General features: G+C 59.8%; 1 protein-coding gene across 1 annotated transcript; it reads left to right on the top strand.

Moving 5' to 3' along the window:
* The first annotated feature begins 2,954 nt into the window (after window positions 1–2,954).
* LOC128948114 (Fc receptor-like protein 2) lies at window positions 2,955–19,092 on the top strand. The gene is made up of 17 exons (XM_054292702.1): window positions 2,955–2,996; window positions 4,596–4,617; window positions 4,872–4,972; window positions 8,195–8,276; window positions 8,967–8,987; window positions 9,076–9,306; window positions 9,529–9,783; window positions 9,884–10,162; window positions 10,728–10,997; window positions 11,087–11,389; window positions 11,476–11,559; window positions 11,916–11,937; window positions 12,027–12,106; window positions 16,304–16,474; window positions 17,468–17,583; window positions 18,861–18,923; window positions 19,009–19,092. The coding sequence occupies exons 1-17, from the start codon at window positions 2,955–2,957 to the stop codon at window positions 19,090–19,092; spliced, it is 2,226 nt and encodes a 741-aa protein (XP_054148677.1).
* Window positions 19,093–21,075: the final 1,983 nt, after the last annotated feature.

Below are 21,075 nucleotides of genomic sequence, written 5' to 3'. Positions count from 1 at the left end.
GCTGGCTGCCACCTGGGGCTGGCCAGAGCATGACTGAGCCATGGCTGGGCCCCACCCTTGCATTGACAGGGGTCCCCAGGTTGTGCCACCCCTGGGACAGGCACCAGGCCAGGAATGTGCAGGGAAGTTTCCACAACTGCCACACCCAGGACAGGACCCACATACCAGGATGTGTCACACCCTGGTGAAGGATCCCCCCAGAACAGGACCCCCCTGGATGCGCCACGCCAGGACACAAGCCCCCCATTTTCCCATCTGACTGTCAGCACAAACAGCCTCTTCCTTCTTGTCTAGGAAAAAGAAAATGTTGAGGGGGCACAGACCAACACCTCCATCCCCCACAGCCTCCCTACCCTTCCCTGCACCCCCCACTCTCCTGGCTGCCCCAACCCATTCCCTGCTCAGGTGCTCCCCAGGATTGCTGAGCCAGTAACTGGGGGTGAGGGGACATGGTACAAAAGTGAGGACAATAAGGAAATAAGAGAAATAAAGAGAGGAAAATGTCAAGGGCAGGGAAGGACACAGAAGCAGAGCTACCCAGGACCCACATGTGATGTCTGCGCTGGAAAGGAACACCCCAGGGGTCAGTGCTGGGCCCCGTGTCATCCCAAAATCTCAGGCACCCAGGGAAGGAGCTGAGATCCCTGTGCCAATCCAGAAATTGCTCATCCCTGGCAATCCCCCATTCCCCTGGAAACCAACCATGGGAGCCCCATTCCTTAAGTCCCATCTTGCCTGGGACCCCTATCCCAATACGGACATTCCCCAGGATCTCCATGGCCCAGGACAACATTCCAAAGGAACCATCTCCACTTCTTTCCATTCCCTGAAATCTTCTTTCCCCCAGGACCTTGGGGAAGGTCCTATACCAGGCCCCCATTCCCACGGGACTCTCATTCCTCCAGTGTCCCCATCCCATGGCCCCAAATCCCTGGAGCTCACGTTCCCCCAGGACTCCCCTTCCTGAGTCCTCCCAGTTCTGGGAACCCCCATTCCCTTGCCCCCCCCCCCCATCCCCATTGATTCCCCCTCCTCAGGACCCCCATTCCCCTGGACACTCATCTCCATGTCCCCAAATCCACCAAGCCCCCCACACCTGGGAACCGATATTGCACCTTGTCCCACCCAGCCTTGTCCCCATCCTGTCCCCAGCTTGTGGCCACCCTGCCCCCACCAAGGGCCACCTACATGTGGGGACGGACGTGACCTCGCTTCCTTCCCCTTCATCCGAAGAGCCGCCAGCCAGAGGAGCGGTGGCCACAGCAGTGAGTGACAGTCAGTGCACATGGCTGGGGACACCGGGATGGCCGGGAAGGTGGCGCTGCTCCTGTGGGGTGAGTGCCCCGGGCATGGGCCTGACACCCCTGGGATGGGGAGGGGAGGGGGCACAGAGGGCCTGCAGGATTCCCTGAGGTCCCCAATGCCAGCAGGGTATGGAGGCAGTGTGACCAGAGTTGTGGGGTGGCTTTGGGGACAGGAACACAGGAAAGGAACAGGGGAACTCAGATGTCAGGACAGGGGGATGGAATGTGGGGATAAGGATGTGGCAGTAGGAACCTTGGGGCTGGGGCAGCTGTGGGACCTGGGACAGAGGGATGCAGGGACAGGGACAACATGACCGGCAACATGTGTTTGGGCCATGGGGACAGGTGCCATCAGAAATGGACAATGAGCACAGGGCCATAGGGATGTGGCCATGGGGCTGGCAGGGGTGACCTGTGCCAGCAAGGGGCCCCATGCCTGAGCATGGGTGGCTGCTGTGTGCCTGTCCTTGAGACATCTGTGCCACACCAGTACCCCCACAAAGACTGTTTGGCAACAGCCCCTAAACCCCATGCCTCTGTGCCTCTGTCCCTGCAGTGCCACCCCCACCCAGCCCTTTCCCTCCTCCCTTCCAGCCCAGACCCTCGGCTTCACTGGTGAGTCCTCGGGGAATGCCATGGCCCCACCCTGTTGTCCCCAGCCCCACACTGGCCCTGGCAGACTGGTGTCCCCTGTCATCTGCAGGTGCCCAGACCACCCAGCTTGTCGTGGAGCCCGCCTGGAGGCCGGTGGTGCTGTGGGACCGGGTGACACTGACCTGCCAGGGCTTGGGGACTGCTGGTGCCACCATCTGGTACAAGGATGGGCAGCACTGGCGGCAGGAGAGACGCGACCACTTCATTTTCACTGAGACTGGTACCTACACATGTGACAGACCCAGCACTGGGCTCAGTTCCACTGTGAGAGTCTCAGACGGTGAGGGGGATTTGGGTGTCCCCAGCCTGGCACCCACAGGGACCCTGAGGGCTCTGCGTGGTCTGTGCTCTATGGGTCACCTCCTGTGTGACCTGAGCCTGTCCCCTGCTCTGGGGACATCCCAGAGCATCACAGTGTAGAGGGACCCCCGTGTTGGAATTGGGCACCCCTGGTGCCCTGGGTGTGACCAAATGGGGGATCATTGGGTGTCATTGGGTGTGACAGGACCCCTCTGTCCCCCAGACCCACTGGTGCTGCACAGGCCAGCATGGGCACTGCTGGAGGGGAACAGGGTGACACTGTGCTGCCGGGGCCGGTGGAACTGCACGGTCACCTCGGTGTCCTTCTACCCCAAGGGGAAGAAACTGGGGGGACTCCGTGATAGTACCAAGCTATCCTTGGCCCCTCTGCAGCTGAGCCAAAGCGGCAAGTACAGCTGCAGGAGTTGGGTGGGATCCTGGGGGCAACAGGAGTCACTGTGGGTGACAGTGACAGTACAAGGTGAGCATCCCAGAGCATGTCAGTGTGGGGGAACCTGTGTTGGAATTGGGGACCCCTTGTACACTGGGTGTGACCCAATGGGGGGATCCCCATGAAAACGGGACCCTAGAGTGACAGGATCCCTGTGTCCTGCAGTCCAGTTAGAGTTGCGGGTGCTGGCACAGGAGCTGCTGGATGGGGACACAGTGACAGTGCGATGCTGACGCTGGTGGGACATGCCGGTCACCAAGGTGCAATTCTACCATGGGGACAAGGAGGTGGAGGGGTCCCTAGAGGGACCGAGCTGTTGTTGTCCCCGCTGCAGCTGCACCACAGTGGAAACTACAGCTGCAGGGGCTTGGTGGATTCTGAAGTGTCACTGTGAGCATAGTCATTGCCAGGGACAGTGACAGTGCACGGTGAGCATGCCCATGGCTGGAACTCCAAAATCCTGACCTCCCCAAAGCCGCTTCCCAGCACACTCAGAGTCACAGTCCTCACCTCCCCTCTCCTTCCCTGAGCTCTTCTCGGTGCCAGTGCTGGTGGTTCCCCGCAAGCCCATTCAGGGGTCCCCTCTGACTGTCAGCTGCCTCAGCACCCCTAGACCCCTGCTGCCCTAGCCCCCCTCCTGCACGTGTTCTACCAAGACGGGCAGGTGGTGAGAGGCCCGCAGGGGTCCCCGCAGCTGCTGGTGCCCACCGTGGGGGTCTCCCACTATGGGAATTACAGTGCCAGGTGCACTCCGAAGAGGGGGCTGTGCAGAAGTGCAGCGTCCAGCTCCGTGTCATGGTTAGCAGTAAGTGCGAATGGGCACGGGGACCCCACAGAGACGCCCCAAGTCCCCTGGTTGGGGACCTCCAGGTCCCCCTGACACCTTTCTTGTGTCCTCCCACCTCTCTTCTGTGTCCCTCACCCCTCCATGATTTTACCCCATGTCTGACATCCCCCATCACACCCATCCCCCCATCCCTATCCCCTCACACCAGCTGCCAGCTCCTCCCTGTGGCCTCAGCCTTGTCTCTGGCCCCACAGTGCCCATGGCCAATGCCACCACCACTCCCGGTCCCCTGTCACACCAGGTGCGTGCAGATGACAAGGTGACCCTGCGCTGCTTGGTGCAGGTGGGCTCAGCCCCTGTCACCTTCACCTGGCTGCACAATGGGCAGCAGGTGGCCTGGGGTCCCCTCCTGGAGCTCAGGGACATCGACGTGGGGCACTCAGGCACCTACCAGTGCATGGTCACCAACCAGCTGGGACAGGACGGGCACCGCGTGTTCCAGGCACTCAGCCCTGAGCTGGCAATGGAGGTGACGCCTGGCTCACCCTGGGTAATAGGTGTGGTCACAAAGGGTCACTAGGGAGTGCAGGACTCCTGGGGTGATGGGTGATCTTGATGTGTCCTTTCCTGTTTTTTCCAGTGGTGACATGGGTCAGTGGGGCCCTTTGTTCCTGCTCCTGCTCGTGGGTGTCATTGTTGCCTGGAACCGGTGGCACCGTCAGGGTGGGTGACAATATGGGGACAGGGGTCCCAGGGAGCTGTAGAGGCCCCAAGTGTTGGGGAGTGATAGGGCAGCACCCACAGCCTCAGAATTGTGACTTGACTGGTGGGCCTGAAGAATTTGGGGTGGTGCTGGAGGGTTCTGCAGGTATGTTGGGGCTTCTTTCAAAGATCCTGGGTGTGTTTGGGGGTCTCTGTAACTTCTGGGCTTTTGGTTCTTGAGGCTGAGTTCATCAGAGGCACTGAGTTCTGGGGAGGGCGGCTCCAAAGATGCTTGGTGGTCCTGAGGGGAATTAAGGGTCCAATGGGAGTTCAGGAATGCTTAGACGGGGCAGGGCACTGGGACCCCACATTCACCCCTCCCCTCTTTCTTTTGCAGCCGCCAGGAAGCAGCAGGAAAGGTGAGTGGGGGACTCAAACCACACTCTCTCCTTTTACCCCATCCCCCAAGACCTCCCATTCCCTTTCCCGCACTCCCTTTATTCCCTCAGGGCTCCCCCGGATCCCCCAGCCCCCCCAGAGGTGGGGAGGTGCTGTACAGCCACGTCGTGGTCACCAAGAGGGCAGGGGATGAGTATAGGGGGGACACACACAGAGGGACACGTCACCCACGAGGGTCACCCCACCCAGATCCCACAGCCTCTGTCTCTCGCAGAGTCCCACCGTGCCACCAGCCTGCAGGATCCCCAGGTGACCTACGCGGAGCTGCAGGGACCCCAGGGGCAACCACGGGAACTCGGTGACATCTACGGGAATGTGCTGTGACACTGTGGGGAACTGGGGGCACTGGGGGTCCCCACCCATGGGCACCCACTCGTGTGTTTGCTACCACTAAAAACTGCCCCTCCTCTCCCCAGAGAGGCACAAAGATCCCAAATGGCTGAGAGAAGAAACAATTTCTTTTAACAGCAATGAGAGAGAATAAAACCAACAGCAAAAGCAACAAGGTTCAGACTCCAAATTGTCACACAAGGAACGATTTCCAGGGAAAGCCACAAAAAGGAACAAACCCCAAACACTCCCCCAGGCACGTTTCCTCCACCAGAGGAACCTGGCAGGGTCCTGGACCTTCCTTGTTCTGATGGCCCAAGCAGCCTTCAGCAGGCTCTGGATTCTCTTCTCCCCTGTCCCAAAAATCTCCTCTGCCGTGTTCCCCACACGAGGATGTCACAAAGGCCCTGTGGGGGTTCTGGAGCATCCCCTTTTCCAGGGCAGTAGGGTTCAGGCCATGGCACAGGGTGGGGTGTCAGAGACAGGAAATTTTGATGTCTGGAGACATTTTGGAACAGCTGTGTGTGGCAGGGGTAGGTCAGGCCTTGCTTTTGGCGAGACAGGGCCCCGTCTCGCCATCAGTCTGTCAGCCATGGCACACTGCGGACAGTGTGATGCTCTGCCAAACCCAGGTCTGGTGTGGCCGAGTGACCAGAAGTGCAATCCGGGGTGAGGGCCCATGGTGGCCCGACTGGCTTAAAAGGCAGAGCATGAGGTGGCCAAATCCCTGACCCTGTCTCCTCATGGGGTGTCTGTCGCATCCACGCCGGATCCAGGAGTTGGCTACTGATTTAAACGAGGAATATCTGCCAAGGTATGTGGGAATGTTCCTGGAATGAAAAGAAGACCCATCTCTAAACTTTTTCTAATTTCAAAGATTATGGGGATACCAGACCAAAGTGTTGGAGAATGAATAACAGCTTTTAACTGGGAAATTTACAAATAAGTATAGAACAACAACACAAACCCAGAACGTGTTTGTTGTTGTGGCAGTTATAACCATGGCCAGCAGGGGGCACTGCAGGCAGCACTCCTGGCCAGCAGGGGGCGCCCCGGCCCAGGTCCATCCCCTCAGGGGCGATGGCGGCCTCGGAAGGGAGGGAGGAGGGGAAATCGCTCCTTTTGCAAACTCACGGGCACCAATCAGTCTCGGCACCACCACCGGCAGCAGGCAGAAGCCGCCAAGGCAGCAGGTTGGATCCCAGTGCCCACTGGCAGCGTAGCAGTGTCTCAGGGCCAGGCACACACCCTGCGCAACACCTGCGACCGCTCTCCATGAATCAGAATGGAAGGAAGGCAGCACCTGACCCGAGGCAGGTCTCAGGTCTCAGGTCCACAGCAGCACCTGTGGTGGCTTTACACCACAATTCCTGCAAATCCTCAGCCTTTCCCTCAGATGAGGAGGGCAAGGATGGAGCAGCTTTGGGGACACCTGGAATCCACACAGAGTCACTTCCCACAGTCCCACCACAGCCACGGGTAGAGCCACTGAGCAATACTTTCACAGTTTTCTCTCTATTTTTGTGGACAAAGTCGGAATCCAAGCATTCTTTCCATGAGGTTCCTCAAGGCTGCAGATTTTGTACAAGAAGAATGTTCCCAGGAAGGTTGTTGCCATATTGTTGTGCGATTTGCAGTAATTTTGAGGTACTCTCATTCCCTTACCGAGAGCAAGAAATGATCAATTGCTGCATTTCCAGGCTGGTTCTCCCACAGCTGCCCCTGCAGGAAGGGTTTCCAGCAAGCCCTGCTCTGAAAACCATCAAAGGCCCTTGCAGAGCCACTGCTTGAGCTCTCTTTGGGTTTTGTGTGCTTCTTGCAGAGCTGAGCAAACCACAGGCAGCCCTTTTCCGCCCACACAGAATTCTCACCTCTGCAGCAGCTCTAAAGCTGCCAGAAACAAAGCCAAGGGGGAAATGGGGACCCTCAGGTCCTGGCTGCCACCTGGGGCTGACCAGAGCAGAGCTGGGCAATGGCCATCCCTGTGCAGTGGGGCTGAGCCATGGCTGGGCCCCACCCTTGGATGGCCACTGGCTTCAAGGAGCAGGAGTTTGGGAGCTCCTTCCTGCTCAGGGTTCCATTCCCCAGCTGCTCTTGCTGGCTCAGAGCCAGCACGGGACGAGCAAGAATGACGAAGTCTGGACATCTCTCAAGCTGCCAAGCTCCAGGACAGGACCCTCTTCTCCAGCATGTGTCCCCCCTGGGTCAGGATCCCCCCTGGGACAGGAGCCTCCTGGATGTGCCCCCTAAGGACAGAACCCTTCACCCCCATGTGAGAAAGGCGTCAAATGGCCTTTTCCTTCTTCTGCGGGAGACAGAAACTGAAAGTGTTGGGGGGTAAAAGCTGCACTCCCCCATCCCCCACAGCCTCCCCAGCCCTTCCTGCAGACCCCTCACCCCTGCTTTCCCCACCCTGGGCTTCCCCCACCCTGGGCTTTCCCCAACACATTCCCTGCTCAGGAGCTACACAGGATCCTCAAGGCACAAACTGGCGGGTTGTGAAATTGAGGGGTAAAATGATGGAAATGGAATAAAGAGAGGGAAAAATCACTGGAGGCTGGGGGACACAGACCCAGAGCAGCTCAGAATCTCTCTGGGGTGACACCCTGGACACCGGCACCATGTGGGGGTGGTGCTCGCTCTGGATCACCCCAAAATCTGAAGCACCCGGGGAAGGAGCTGCAACCCATGGGCTCACCCAGCTACTGCCCATCCCTGGCACCCCCATTTCCCCGGGAACGGAAACATGGGACCTCCATTCCTTATGTCCCACTCCCTCTGCAGCCCCCATCCCAACACTGACATTCCCTAGGATCTCCATGGCCCAGCACCCCATTCCCAAGAAACCCCTTCCCATTCATTCCATCCCCTGAAATCTTCCTAGGGCCCACCATTCCCCCATCCAATGAATTGAAATCCTTGGAGCCCACATTCCCCTGGGACTCCCATCCATGAGTCCCCCCAGGTATGGAGATACCCATTCCCATGGCATCCCCATTGCCGGATATTCCCCCTCCTCAGGACCCCATTTACCAGTGACCCCATTCCTGCCTTCCAAAAACCACCAAGTTCCCCACTCCTGGGAATCCCATGACCCATTTTGTCCCACCCACCCGTGTCCACAGCCTGTCCCCACCCTGCCCCCACTAAGGGCCACCTACACATGAGGTCGAGACGTGACCTCGCTTCCTTCCCCTTCATCCGAAGAGCCGCCACCCAGGGGAGCAGTGGCCACAGCAGCAAATGACAGCCAGTGCACATGTTTGGGGACACCAGGATGGCCGGGAAGGTGGCGTTGCTCCTGTGGGGTGAGTGTCCCAGGCACGGGCCTGACACCCTGGGGATGGGGAGGGAAGGGGGCACAGGGGGACTGTGGGGTCCCCTGAGGTCCCCAATGACAGCAGAGCCAGTCCATGTTACCCACAGTGGACCTGGATGTGACTGGGGATGTAGAGTGGCTTTGGGGACAGGAAGAAGGGGCAGGAATTTGGGGATGGGAATGTGGGGACAGGAATGTGGGGACTGGCACCTTTGGGCTCAGGCAGCTCCAGGGATAGGGACAAGGGAACTGGGATGCAGGGACAGAAGGGGACAAGAACGCTGAGGATGTGGCCATGGGGATGGGATCATGGGGATGGGATCATGAACTGGTGGGAGTGACCTGGGCCAGCATGGGCTGTGTCCGTGGTGTCCTCGTGCCTGGGGTGTCCACAGTGTCCCCATGTTCTGCCTCAGCCAGGGGTGGCCTCAGGGTCCCTGTTCCCAAGGTGTCTGTGCCACAGGGATGTGGTGCATGGGTGGCTGTGACACAGACATGTCCCCCTGCCTGTCCAGACTTCTGGGGATCACCCACACACTTTCCCACAAGAGCATCTGTCCCCACGGGGACAGTTCGGGGACAGCCACCACACCCTGTACCCCATGTGCCTCTGTCCCCATAGTGACACCCCCACTGAGCCCTGCCCCTTCTCCCTTCCAGCCCAGACCCTCAGCCTCGCTGGTGAGTCCTCAGGGGATGCCATGTCCCCACCTCGCTGTCCCCAGCCCTACACTGGCCCTGGCAGGCTGGTGTCCCCTGTCACCCACAGGTGCCCAGACCACCCAGCTCCTGGTGGAGCCCTCCTGGAGGCCGGCGGTGCTCTGGGACCGGGTGACACTGATCTGCCAGGGCTCGGGGACTGCCGGTGCCACCACCTGGTACAAGGACAGGCAGCGTTGCTGGCAGGAGGGACAGGACCGCCTCAGTGTCACCGAGAGTGGCACCTACACATGTGACAGACCTGGCACTGGGCGCAGCCCCTCCTTGACAGTCTTAGATGGTGAGGGGAGACCTTTAAAAATCATGGGGGCACCAGAGCGGTAAGGGTGTGCTCCACTCCGTAGGTGGCCTCACACCCCTCATGTGGCAAGAGCCTGTGCCCTGCACACAGGGACATCCCAGCGCACCCCAGAGCACCCCAGAGCACCCACATGTCCCCGGTGCTATGGGCACCCACCTCAGAACACTCTCATCAGTGAGATGTGACCTTCCTGTCCCACAGACCCACTGGCGCTGCAGGTGTCAGCGCAGGCACTGCTGGAGGGGGACACCTTGACACTGCGCTGCTGGTGCCGGCAGGACAACCATCTCACCAGGGTGCAATTTTACTGGGAGGAGAAGGATCTCAGGGGGTCCCTCAGGGGGACCAAGCTGTCCCTTTCACCTCTGCAGCGGCACCACAGTGGCCGCTACAGATGTGAGGGCTTGGTGGGGTCCTGGCAGTCACGGTCAGCACCAGTGACAGTGACAGTGCATGGTGAGCACCCACACGGCTGGAACTCCAATATCTTGACAACCCCAAAGCCACTTCCCAGTGCACTCAGACGCACAGTCCTCACCTCTCCTCTCCTTCCCAGAGCTCTTCTCGGTGCCAGTACTGAAGGGTCCCCACGAGCTCACTGAGGGGTCCCCCCTGAATCTCAGCTGCCTCAGCACCCCCAACACCCTGAGGCCCCGAGCCCCCCTCCTGCACGTGTTCTACCAGGACCGACAGGTGGTGGGGGGCCCGCAGAGGTCCCCGCAGCTGCTGGTGCCCACTGTGAGGGTCTCCCACTCGGGGAATTATGGCTGTGAGGTGCACTCCCAGGGGGGGTCCGTGCAGAAGAGCAGCAACCGGCTCCTCGTCATGGTGTGCAGTGAGTGTGGGGATGGGCATGGGGAGCCCCCACAGATGCCTCCGGTCCCCCACACTGCCTGGCACCCCCCAGACCTCCCTGACGTCTGCTCTGGGGCACTCAACGTTTTCCAGATCCCCCCCTGCCCCCCCATCCTTTCTCGGGTCTCTCCCCAGGACCCCCAGCCCCTACATGGGTACCCTCAACCTTCCCTGGTGCATTTTCTGTGTCCTGCCATTGCTGCTCCGGGTTGCTCCTAAGGTCCCCCCATTCCTGGCTCATGTTTCCCTCCATCCTTCGTTGGGTCCCCTCCCCATCCCTGGGTCCCTCCACCCCTCTCTGAGGTCTCTGAACATTGCTCAAGTCTCACCATCCCCTCCCAGGGTCCCCATACTCCCAGGTCCCCAGGTTGCTCACCTCCATCTCCAGGTGTTCCCTCCCTGACCCCCTTATCATCTCTCGGGGTTCCTTTCGATGCCCCCCCGCCCCAATCTCTGCACCCCCTCTCCCTCACTGGAATTCCCCTGCCCCTCCTTGACACCCCCCTGGGTCCCTCACTGTCCCCTGCTGTCCCACTCTCTCGCAGGGGTCCCGCCCTCGGGGGTGTCCCTGTCAGCGCAGCCCCCTGGGGGACAGGTGGCACTCGGGGACAGCCTGGTGCTGAGCTGTGCGGTGGCCATAGGGACAGGTCCCCTGTCCTTCTCCTTGCACCGGGAGGGCTCAGGGGCATTGCTGGGAATTGGCCCCTGCCTGGAGCTGTGCCATGCTGGGGACAATGACAGCGGCCAGTACCGGTGCCGGGTCAGCGATGGGGACAGCGTGGCTGAGAGTGACCTCCTGAATGTCACTGTCCTGGGTGAGCGGGACCCTCGGATTGGGGGTGACCCCATCCACGGCACCCCCCTACCATCTCACCAGGTGCCAGCCCTGTCTCTGTCTCCACAGTGCCCGTAGCCAATGCTACCATCACTCCCGGTCCCCTGTCACACCAGGTGCGTGCAGGTGACAACATGACCCTGCGCTGCTTGGTGCAGGTGGGCTCAGCCCCTGTCACCTTCACCTGGCTGCACAATGGGCAGGAGGTGGCCTGGGGTCCCCTCCTGGAGCTCAGGGACATCGATGTGGGACATTCGGGCACCTACCAGTGCGTGGCCACCAACCAGCTGGGACAGGACGGGCACCGCGTGTTCCGGGCTCTCAGCCCTGAGCTGGCCCTGGAGGTGACACCTGGCTCACCCTGGGTCACAGGTGGGGTGACACAGGTGGGGTCACCAGGCAGTGCAGGACACCTAGGGTGTTACTGACCCTGATGTGTCCCCCTCTGTTTCTTGCAGTGGCCTCAGGGGTCGGTGGGGCCCTTTTCTTCCTGCTCCTGCTCGTGGGTGTCATTGTGACCTGCCACTGGTGGCACCATGTGGGTGGGTGACAATGGGGGGGATGGGGGTTCCAGGGAGCTGTAGAGGCCCACAGAATTGGAGAAACCATAGGGAAATACCCACCACAATTGTGACTTTGTCTAGGGGTCCTGTAGGGTTTTGGGAATTCCTGGATGGTCCTGCAGGGATGTTGGTGATTCTTTCCAAGGCCCTGGGGGTTTTTGGGGGAGTCTCTGTCCCTCCTGGGATTCGGGTTCTTGAGTGTGAGTTGTCTGGAGACACTGGGAAGGCTCATGGATTCTGGGGGTCTTCAGGGAGGTCTTGAAGGGGTTTAGGAATCCTGAGAGGGGTCAGGGCCCTGGGACGCCACAGTCACCCCTCCCCTGCTTCCATTGCAGTTGCCAGGAAGAACCAGGAAAGGTAGGTGGAGGCTCTAACCACACTGTCCCCTTTTACCCTAACTCCCAAGACCTCACATTCCCTCCCCCACATCCCCTTTATTCCCTCAGGGCCCCCCCGGATTCCCCGGCCCCCCCAGAGGAGGGGGAGGGGCTGTACACCCACATTGTGGTCACCAAGAAGGCAGGGGGTGAGTACGGGGGGGACACACGCAGAGGGACACGTCACCCACGAGGGTCACCCCACCCAGATCCCAGAGCCTGTGTCTCTCGCAGCGTCCACCCGTGCCACCACCCTCCAGGATCCCCAGGTGACCTACGCGGAGCTGCGGGGACCCCAGGGGCGACGGCGGGAACCCGGTGACATCTACGGGAATGTGCTGTGACACTGGGGGAAACTGGGGGGCACTGGGGGTCCCCATCCATGGGCACCCACTCGTGTCTGTGCTGCCACTAAAACTGCCCCTCTGCCTCCCTGTGGGGGCACAAAGATCCCAAATGGCTGAGAGAAGAACAATTTCCTGAAACAGCAACCAGAGAGAATAAAACCAACAGCAACAGCAACAAGGTTCAGACTCCAAATTGTCACACAAGGAACAGTTTCGAGGGAAAGCCACCAACAAGGAACAAACCCCAGATATTTTCCCAGCATGTTTCCTCCACCAGAGGAACCTGGCAGGGCCCTGGACCTTCCTTGATCTGACGGCCAAAGTGGCCTTCAGGAGGCTCTGGATTCTCTTCTGCCCTGTCCCAAATCCCTCCTCTGCCGTGTTCCCCACACCAGGATGACACAAAGTCCCTGTGGGGATCCGAGAGCCTCCCACTTTTCCAGGACAGTCAGGATCAGGCCACAGCACAGGGTGAGGTGTCAGAGACAGGAAAAGCTTCATGTCTGGAGGCATTTTCGAACACGTATGTGTGACAGGGATGGGTCAGGACTTGCTTTTGGTGAGATAGGGCTCCATCTGTCCATCACTCTGTCAGCCGTGGCACACTGGGGACAGTGTGACACTCTGCCAAAGCCAGCTCCTGAATGGCCGGGTGACCAGAAGTGCCAACTGGGGAGAGAGCCCTTGTTGGCCCAATTGGCTTAAAAGGCAGAGCATGAGGTGGGCAAGTGCCTGACCGTGTCTCCTCTTCGGATGTCTGTCCCATCCATGCTGGAACCCAGGAAGTGGCAACTCATTTAAATGAGAAATATCTGCCAAGGAAAGTAGGAACCTTCCTGGAATAAGAAGACCTATCCCTAAAACTCTTTTTAAATTTCAAAGATTATGGGGATACCAGGTAACAGTGTAGGAAAAGGAATATCAGCTCTTTACATGGAAATTTATAAACCAGAACAGAACAAACAACACAAACCCTGAACTTAGCCTCCTGCTCAGCGCTGTTGGTTTTTGTGGCAGTTATAACCGCGGCCAGCAGGGAGGACTATAACCGGGGGGCGCTGCAGGGAGCACTCCCAGCCAGCAAGGCGGTGCCTCGGTCCAGCTCCATCCCCTCAGGGGCCATGGCGGCCTCAGACGGGAGGGAGGAGGGGAAATCGCTCCTTTTGCAAACTCACGGGCACCAATCGCTCCTGGCACCACCACCAGCAGCGGGCAGAAGGCGCCAAGGCAGCAGGTTGGATCCCAGTGCCCACTGGCAGCGTAGCAGTGTCCCGGGGCCAGGCACACGCACTGCGCTACACCCACGACTGCTCTCCATGATCCAGAATGGAAGGAAGGCAGCGCCTGACCCCAGGCAGGTCTCGGGTCCACAGCAGCACCTCTGGTGGCTTTACACCACAATTCATGCAAATCCTCAGCCTTTCACTCAGGTGAGGAGGGCAGGGATGGAGCAGCTTCGGGGCCACCTGGAATCCAGAAAGGATCCCTCCCCACAGCCCCACCACTGGCGTGGGGCAGAGCCCCTGCCCAGTATTTCCACACTTTTCCCTTTTATCGGGCGGGCACATCCCAAACCCAAACATTTTTTCCATGAGGTTCCAGAAGGCTGCAGGTATTCTTCAAGAAGGAGGGTCCAGGTCAGGATGTTGAGCACATTGTTGTGGATTGTGCAGTAGTTTTGTGGTTCTCTCTGTCCCTTACAAAGAGGAACAAATGATCAATTGCCATATTTCTGGGCTGGTTCCCTCACAGCTGCCCCTCCCGGGGGAGGGTTTCCAGCCAGCCCTGCTCTGAAAACCATCAAAGGCCCTCGCAGAGCCACTGCTTGGGCTCCCTTTGAAGTTTGTGCTTCTTGCAGGGCTGTGCAAACCATAGGCGGGCCTTTTTTCCCCCACAGAATTCTCACCTCTGCTGCAGGAGCTTCACAGACCCAGAACCCCTCAGAATCTGTTTTGGGTGACCCGCAGGCTGCCGGCGCCTTGTGGGGGCTGTGCTGGGCTCTGGATCACCCAAAATCTGAGGTTCCCAGGGAAAGAGCTGAGACCCATGGGCCCATCCAGCCACTGCCCATCCCTGGCACCTCCATTCCCCTGGAAATCAAATCATGGGTACCCCATTTCTTATGTCTCCCCCTCTCTGGAACCCGTATCCCAGTACTCACATTCCCCAGGATCTCCATGACCCCGGACACCTCATTCCCAAGGAACCCTCTGCTGTTCATCCCATCCCTAAAATTCCTTTCCCACAGGACCTTGATTTTCACAGGACCCCCATTCCCACAGGATCCCCCATTCCCCCAGCATCCCCATCCCATGACCCCAAATCCCTGGAGCCTACGTTCCTCTGGCACTCCCATCCCTGAGACCCCTCAGCTGTGGGGACCCCCATTCCCAGTGACTCCCCCTCCTCAGCACCCGCATTCCCAGGGACCCCATCCCTGGGACCCCCCATTCCGTTGGACACCCATCCCCACATCCACAAACCCCCTGAGCCCCCCCACTCCTGGGAACCCCATGTCCCACTGTGTCCCACCCAGCCTTGTCCCCATCCTGTCCCCACCCTGCCCACAGCCTGTCCCCAGCTTGTGGCCACCCTGATCCCACCAGGTGCCACCCACGCATGAGGGTGTGACCTGACCTCGCTTCCTTCCCCTTTGGCCAAAGAGCCACCACCCAGGGGACAGCCACCCCTGGCAGTGAGTGACAGCCAGTGCACATGGCTGGGGACATCGGGATGGCCGGGAAGGTGGCGCTGCTCCTGTGGGGTGAATGCCAGGGGCAAGGGCCTGACATCCCGGGCATGGGGAGGGGAGGGGGCACAGGGGGGCTGTGGGGTCTCCTGAGGTCCCCAATGCCAGCAGGGCATGGAGCCCAGTGTGACCAGAGTTTTGAGGTAGCTTTGGGGACAGAAAAAGGAGACAGGAATGTGGGGACAGGGACAGGGGGATGAAGATGTGGGGACAAGGATGTGGCAGAAGGAACCTTGGGGCTGAGGCAGCTGTGGGGACAGGGACAGGAACACAGGAATGCAGGGACAGGGACAAGGGGACAAACACCATGTTGATGGGCCATGGGGACAGGTGCCATCAGAAATGGACCATGGGCACAGGACCATTGGGATGTGATTGTGGGGCTGGCAGGGGTGACCTGTGCCAGCACAGCGTCTCCATGCCTGAGCAAGGGTTGGCTGCTGTGTCCTTGTCCTCAAGACATCTGTGCCACACCATTGCCCCCACTGAGACCTTTTGGGAACAGCCCCACACTCCATGCCCCCGTGCTGCTGTCCCTGGAGTGTCACCCTCACCCAGCCTTGTCCCTTCTCCCTTCCAGCCCAGACCCTCAGCCTCACTGGTGAGTCCTCAGGGGATGCTATGGCCCCACTCTGCTGTCCCAAGCCCCACGCTGGCCCAGGCAGGCTGGTGTCCCCTGTCACCCGCAGGTGTCCAGACCACCCAGCTCCTGGTGGAGCCCCCCTGGACACCACCGGTGCTGTGGGTGACACTGACCTGCCAGGGCTCGGGGACTGCCGGTGCCACCGCCTGGTACAAGGATGGGCAGCGCTTGTGGCAGGAGAGCCAGGAGCACGTCACTGTCACCGAGAGTGGCACCTACTGGTGTGACAGACCCGGCACCGGGCGCAGCCCCCTGGTGATAGTCTTACAACGTAAGGGGGTTTTGGGTGTCCCCAGCCTGGCACCCACTGGGACCCTGAGGGCTCTGGGTGGGCTCCGCTCCATGGGTCACCTCCTGTGTGACCAGAGCCTGTCCCCTGCTCTGGGGACAGCCCAGAGCATCCCAGAGTGGGGGCAACCGTGTGGTAACTGGGGACCCGTGGTGTGCTGGGTGTGACACAATGGGGGGGTCCTGGTGCCATCGGGTGTGACAGGTCCCCTCTGTCCCCCAGCCTGGTTGGTGCTGCAGGTGCCAGGGCGGGCGCTGCTGGAGGGGGACATGGTGACCCTGCGCTGCCAGGGCTGGAGAAACAGAACGGTCCACTCAGTGTTCTTCTACCGAGAGGGGAAGGAACTGGGGAGGCTCCGCTATGGCACCGAGCTGTCCCTGCCCACTCTGCAGCTGAACCACAGCGGCAGCTACAGCTGCAAGGGCCGGGTGAAATTCGGGACATCAGAGAAGTCGTGGCGGTCAGTGCCGGTGAGAGTGACAGTGCATGGTGAGCACTCCACAGCCCCTACCGCAACATCCCCACAGCCCCTCCCCAGGGATTCAGGCTCACAAATCCCCCTCCCCTCTCCTTCCCAGAGCTCTTCTCGGTCCCAGTGCTGGAGGGTCCCCCCAAGCTCACCGTGGGGTCCTCCCTTACTCTCAGCTGCCTCAGCACCCCCAGCCCACTGCGGCCCCGAGCCCCCCTCCTGCACCTGTTCTACCGGGACGGGCAGGTGGTGGGGGGCCCGCAGGGGTCCCCGCAGCTGCTGGTGCCCGCCATGGGGGTCTTTCACTCGGGGAATTTCAGCTGCCAGGTGCAATCCGAGGGTGGGGCCGTGCGGAACAGCAGTGCCCGGCTCCACATCACAGTGCACAGTGTGTGTGGAGATGGGAACGGGAAGCCCCCAGAGCCTCCTCGTGTCCCCTGCCTGGAGACGCCCAGTCCTTCCTGACACCTGACCTGTGGCACCTAAGATTCCCATATCCCTCCCCGGCTTCCCTGCTCCTTTCTCTGGTCCCTCCCTGGATCCCACATGTGTACCCCCATCCTTCCCTGGCAAATTTTTCGTGTCCTGCCATTGCTGACCCGGGTCCCTCATCAGGTCCCTCCATTCTTGGCTTGTGTCCACCCATAGCTCACTGGGTCCCCAGATCCCTCCCTGCATCCCTCCACCCCTCTCTGAGGTCCCCACACATTCCCCAGGTCCCACCATCCGCTCCCTGTATCCCCATACCCTCCCTGGTGTCGCCCCCCTCCCTCTTCAGGTGTCCCTTCCCTGAACCCCCATCCGCCTGTTTGCAATCCCCCCCCATCTCTGAACAACCTTTCCTTCACTGGGATCCTCCTGCCCCTGCCCGACCACCCAGGTCCCTCACTGTCCTCTGCTGTGCCGCCCTCCTGCAGGGGTCCCACCCTCGGGGATGTCCCTGTCAGTGCAGCCCCCCGGGGGATAGGTGGCACTCAGGGACAGCCTGGTGCTGAGCTGTGTGGTGGCCGAAGGGACAGGCCCCCTGTCCTTCTGGCACCGGGAGGGCTCAGGGGCACTGCTGGGGACCACGCTCCGCCTGGAGCTGCACCATGTTGGGGACAATGACAGCGGACAGTACCAGTGCCAGGTCAGTGACAGGAACAGCATGGTCGAGAGTGACCCCCTGAATGTCACCGTCATGGGTGAGCGGGACCCTCGGGCTGGGGGTGACCCCACCCACGGCACCCCCATACCATCTCACCAGGTGCCAGCACCATCTCTGTCCCCACAGTGCCCCTAGCCAATGCCACCATCACTCCCGGTCCCCTGTCACACCAGGTGCGTGACCCTGCACTGCTCGGTGCAGGTGGGTTCAGCCCCTGTCACCTTCACCTGGCTGCACAATGGGCAGGAGGTGGCCCGGGGTCCCCTCCTGGAGCTCAGGGACATCGATGTGGGACATTCGGGCACCTACCAGTGCGTGGCCACCAACCACGACGGGCACTGCGTGTTCCGGGCACTCAGCCCTGAGCTGGCCCTGAAGGTGACACCTGGCTCACCCTGGGTCACAGGTGGGGTCACACAGGGTTGCTGGGGGTTTCAGGGTCCCTGCAGTTCAGGGTGACCCCAATGTGTCCCCTCTGTCCCCAGCAGTGGCTGTGAATGTCGGCAGGACCCTCCTGTTCCTGCTCCTGCTCCTGGCTGTCATCGGGGACTGTCACTGGTGCCACCACCAGGGTGGGTGACAATGGAGGTAGACGAGGTCCTACAAGAACTGGGGGGAAGCCCCACACACAGTGGGGGCGCCGTTGAGGCATCACCCAAAGCCCCTGAGCTGGAGGAAGCTGAGCCCCCAGTGACCTTTGCTTGGGGTGCTCACAGCTTTGGGGGCCTTTTGGAAGGTCCTGGGCTGTCCCAGGAAGGGCCTTGAGGAATATTGGGTTGACACTGGGATCTTTTGGGGGCTTTTTGGGAGGTATTGGAAAGTTGTGCAGGGATCTTGAGAGCTCTTCAGGGATCCTGAAGCAGTTTGGGGTCTTCCCTGCATTCCATTCTTGGGGTTCCTTGAGGCTTGAGGGGTGCTCAGGGGCTGTGTGAAGAATCAGGGTCCTGAGGTGGTTCAGGGGTCCTGGAGAGGGGTTTGGAGTACCTGGGTGCCTCAGGTGTTCTCGGGCTCCTCAGGGGTGCTTTGGGTTGCAGGGGCCTGGGAGTCCAGTAGAAATCAGTGTCTGGTGGGGGCTCAGGGCTCCAGTGAGCATTTAAAGGTCCCAGGTGGGGTTGGGGCCCAGCACACCCTATGATCACCCCATCCTCTTTTTCTTGCAGCTCTCAGGAAATCCCAGGACAGGTCAGTGGGGAGTTCCAGCCATGACTCTGCCTGATCCCCTCCCCACACACCCCTCAGACCCCCCCTTATCCCCACAGGGCTCCCCAGAACACCCTTATCCCCTGCAGGTGGGGGAGGGGCAGGACATGAGGGGGCAGGAGGTGAGTATGGGGGATGGGTGGGGACATGGACGTGTCACCCATGGGTGTCACCCCAAGCCAGGTGTCTCTTACTGCCCCCCCCAAGGACCCCCAGGGGACCCACGCAGATCTGCCAGGACCACATGGGCGACTGCAGGACACCAGTGACATCCATGGGAACGTGCTGTGACAATATGGGACACTGGGAGTCCCCATCCCATGGCTCCCATGGTGGCCCATCCTGCCTAGGGTGATGACCACGAGTCGGGGGGGGCTGCACAGGGCACCCAGTGCTCCCCTTTCCCCCTCCCAGTGCTCCCAGTACACCCATGGCTCCCCAGGCTCCTCCCAGTGCCAGAGGACACAGGACCCATTTCCTTCTTATTTAGTCCAAAATGCAGCTGCTTGGTTAAACTGGCAGAGATGGTGTTTGTTCAGCTTTCTTGGACTTTAGGAATGGGATTCTCCAGTTCTGGGTTGCCACTAAAAAACAGGCGCTACTGCCCCTTTCCCTACCGCTCCCCATGGAGGCACAAAGATTCCAAAAGTCTGAGAGAAGAAAAATTTCCTGAATCAGCAATGAAAGAACAAAACCAACAGCAACAGCATCAAGGTTCAGAGTCCAAATTGTCACACAAGGAATAATTTCCAGGGAAAGCCACCCACAAACAATCCCTGAACACTTCCCCCTGTTGCCTTCTGATATAAGGCAAGGCGACCTGGTTTCGAGGAACAGCACGGTGACCCAAACTCTCCAGGGTCGCTCGGGCCAAAGAGCACACAGACACCAATGTGGTAGATGGTCAAAGGCCTTTATTATCTAATCTCGTGGGGTTTTATTGTCTAAGGGGTCTCTGTACGTCAGAGGGGCTCTGCAGTAACATCTATGGTTAGTAAGGAGTGGAAAGTTACCAGGAGTGGAAAGTTACTAGCATTACTATTGGTAGGGGGGCTACATTCCTAGTTACATTCCTAGGGTGATCTCTTATCTCAGGGGATTAGGGGGAAAGGAGTCCTACACTTTCCGTCACATTGCGTGATCTTCCGATCTCCTGTCCCTATCTATCACACCCCCCCCCATCACGTTTCCTCCACCAGAGGAATCTGGCAGAGCCCTGGACCTTCCTTGCTCTGATGGCCAAACCGGCCTTCAGGAGGCTCTGGATTCTCTTGTTCCCTGTCCCAAACCCCTCCTCTGCCATGTTCCCAACACGAGGATCTCACAAAGGCCCTGAGGATGTTCCTGAGCCTCCCCATTTGCCCAGGGCAGTTGGAATCAGGCCATGGCACAGGGTGGGGTGGCAGAGACAGGAAAAGTTTGAAGTCTGGAGACATTTTGGAACACCTGTGTGTGGCAGGGGTGGGTCAGGACTTGCTTTTGGTGAGACAGGGCCCTGTCTGTCCATCACCTGTCAGCCATGGCACAATGGGGAAAGTGTGACACTTTGACAAAGCCAGCTCCTGAGTAGCCAGGTGACCAGAAGTGCCAGCTGGGGAGAGGGCCCTGGGTGGCTCAACTGGCTTAAAAGGCAGAGCATGAGGTGGCCAAGTCCCTGACCCTATCTGCTCTTGGGGTGTCTGTCCCCTCCACGCTGGAACCCAGAAGTTGGCAACTCATACAAATGAGAAATATCTGTCAAGGAAACTGGGAAAAGTTCCTGGAATGGAAAGAAACCCATCTCAGAAACTTTAATTTCAAAGATGATCTGGCTTCCAGGCCAAAGTGTAGGAAAAGGAATACCTGCTCTTCACGGGGAAATTTATAAACCAGAACAGAACAAACAACACAAACCCAGAACTTTCCCTACCGCTCAGCGCTGTTGCTTTTTGCGGCAGTTATAACCGCGGCCAGCAGGGAGCGCTGCAGGGAGCACTCCCGGCCAGCAGGGGGCGCCCCTCTCCAGCTCCATCCCCTCAGGGGCCATGGCGGCCTCGGATGGGAGGCAGGAGGGGAAATAGCTACTTTTGCAAACTCGTAGGCACCAATCGGTCCCGGCACAACCACCGGCGGCGGGCAGAAGCTGCCAAGGCAGCAGGTTGGATCCCAGTGCCCACTGGCAGCGTAGCAGTTTCCCGGGGCAAGACACACGCCCTGCACAACACCCGTGGCCGCTCTCCATGATCCCGAATGGAAGGAAGGCCGCACCTGACCCCAGGCAGGTCTCGGGTCCAC

The sequence above is a fragment of the Melozone crissalis genome, unplaced genomic scaffold, assembly GCF_028551555.1.
Source record: "Melozone crissalis strain CALT ecotype California unplaced genomic scaffold, PUWL_Pcris_2 ptg000114l_1, whole genome shotgun sequence".
NCBI lineage: Eukaryota > Metazoa > Chordata > Aves > Passeriformes > Passerellidae > Melozone > Melozone crissalis.
Note: the sequence above shows the minus strand (reverse complement) of the source record. Positions and strands in the feature narration are given on the sequence as shown.

Coding starts and splice junctions, on each gene's coding strand:
- LOC128948114 (XM_054292702.1), top strand. CDS start 2,955: ATGCCGGTCACCAAGGTGCAATTCTACCATGGGGACAAGGAG. Junction 8,988..9,075: donor CCAGACCCTCAGCCTCGCTG/GTGAGTCCTCAG, acceptor TGTCACCCACAG/GTGCCCAGACCACCCAGCTC. Junction 11,390..11,475: donor TGGCTCACCCTGGGTCACAG/GTGGGGTGACAC, acceptor TGTTTCTTGCAG/TGGCCTCAGGGGTCGGTGGG.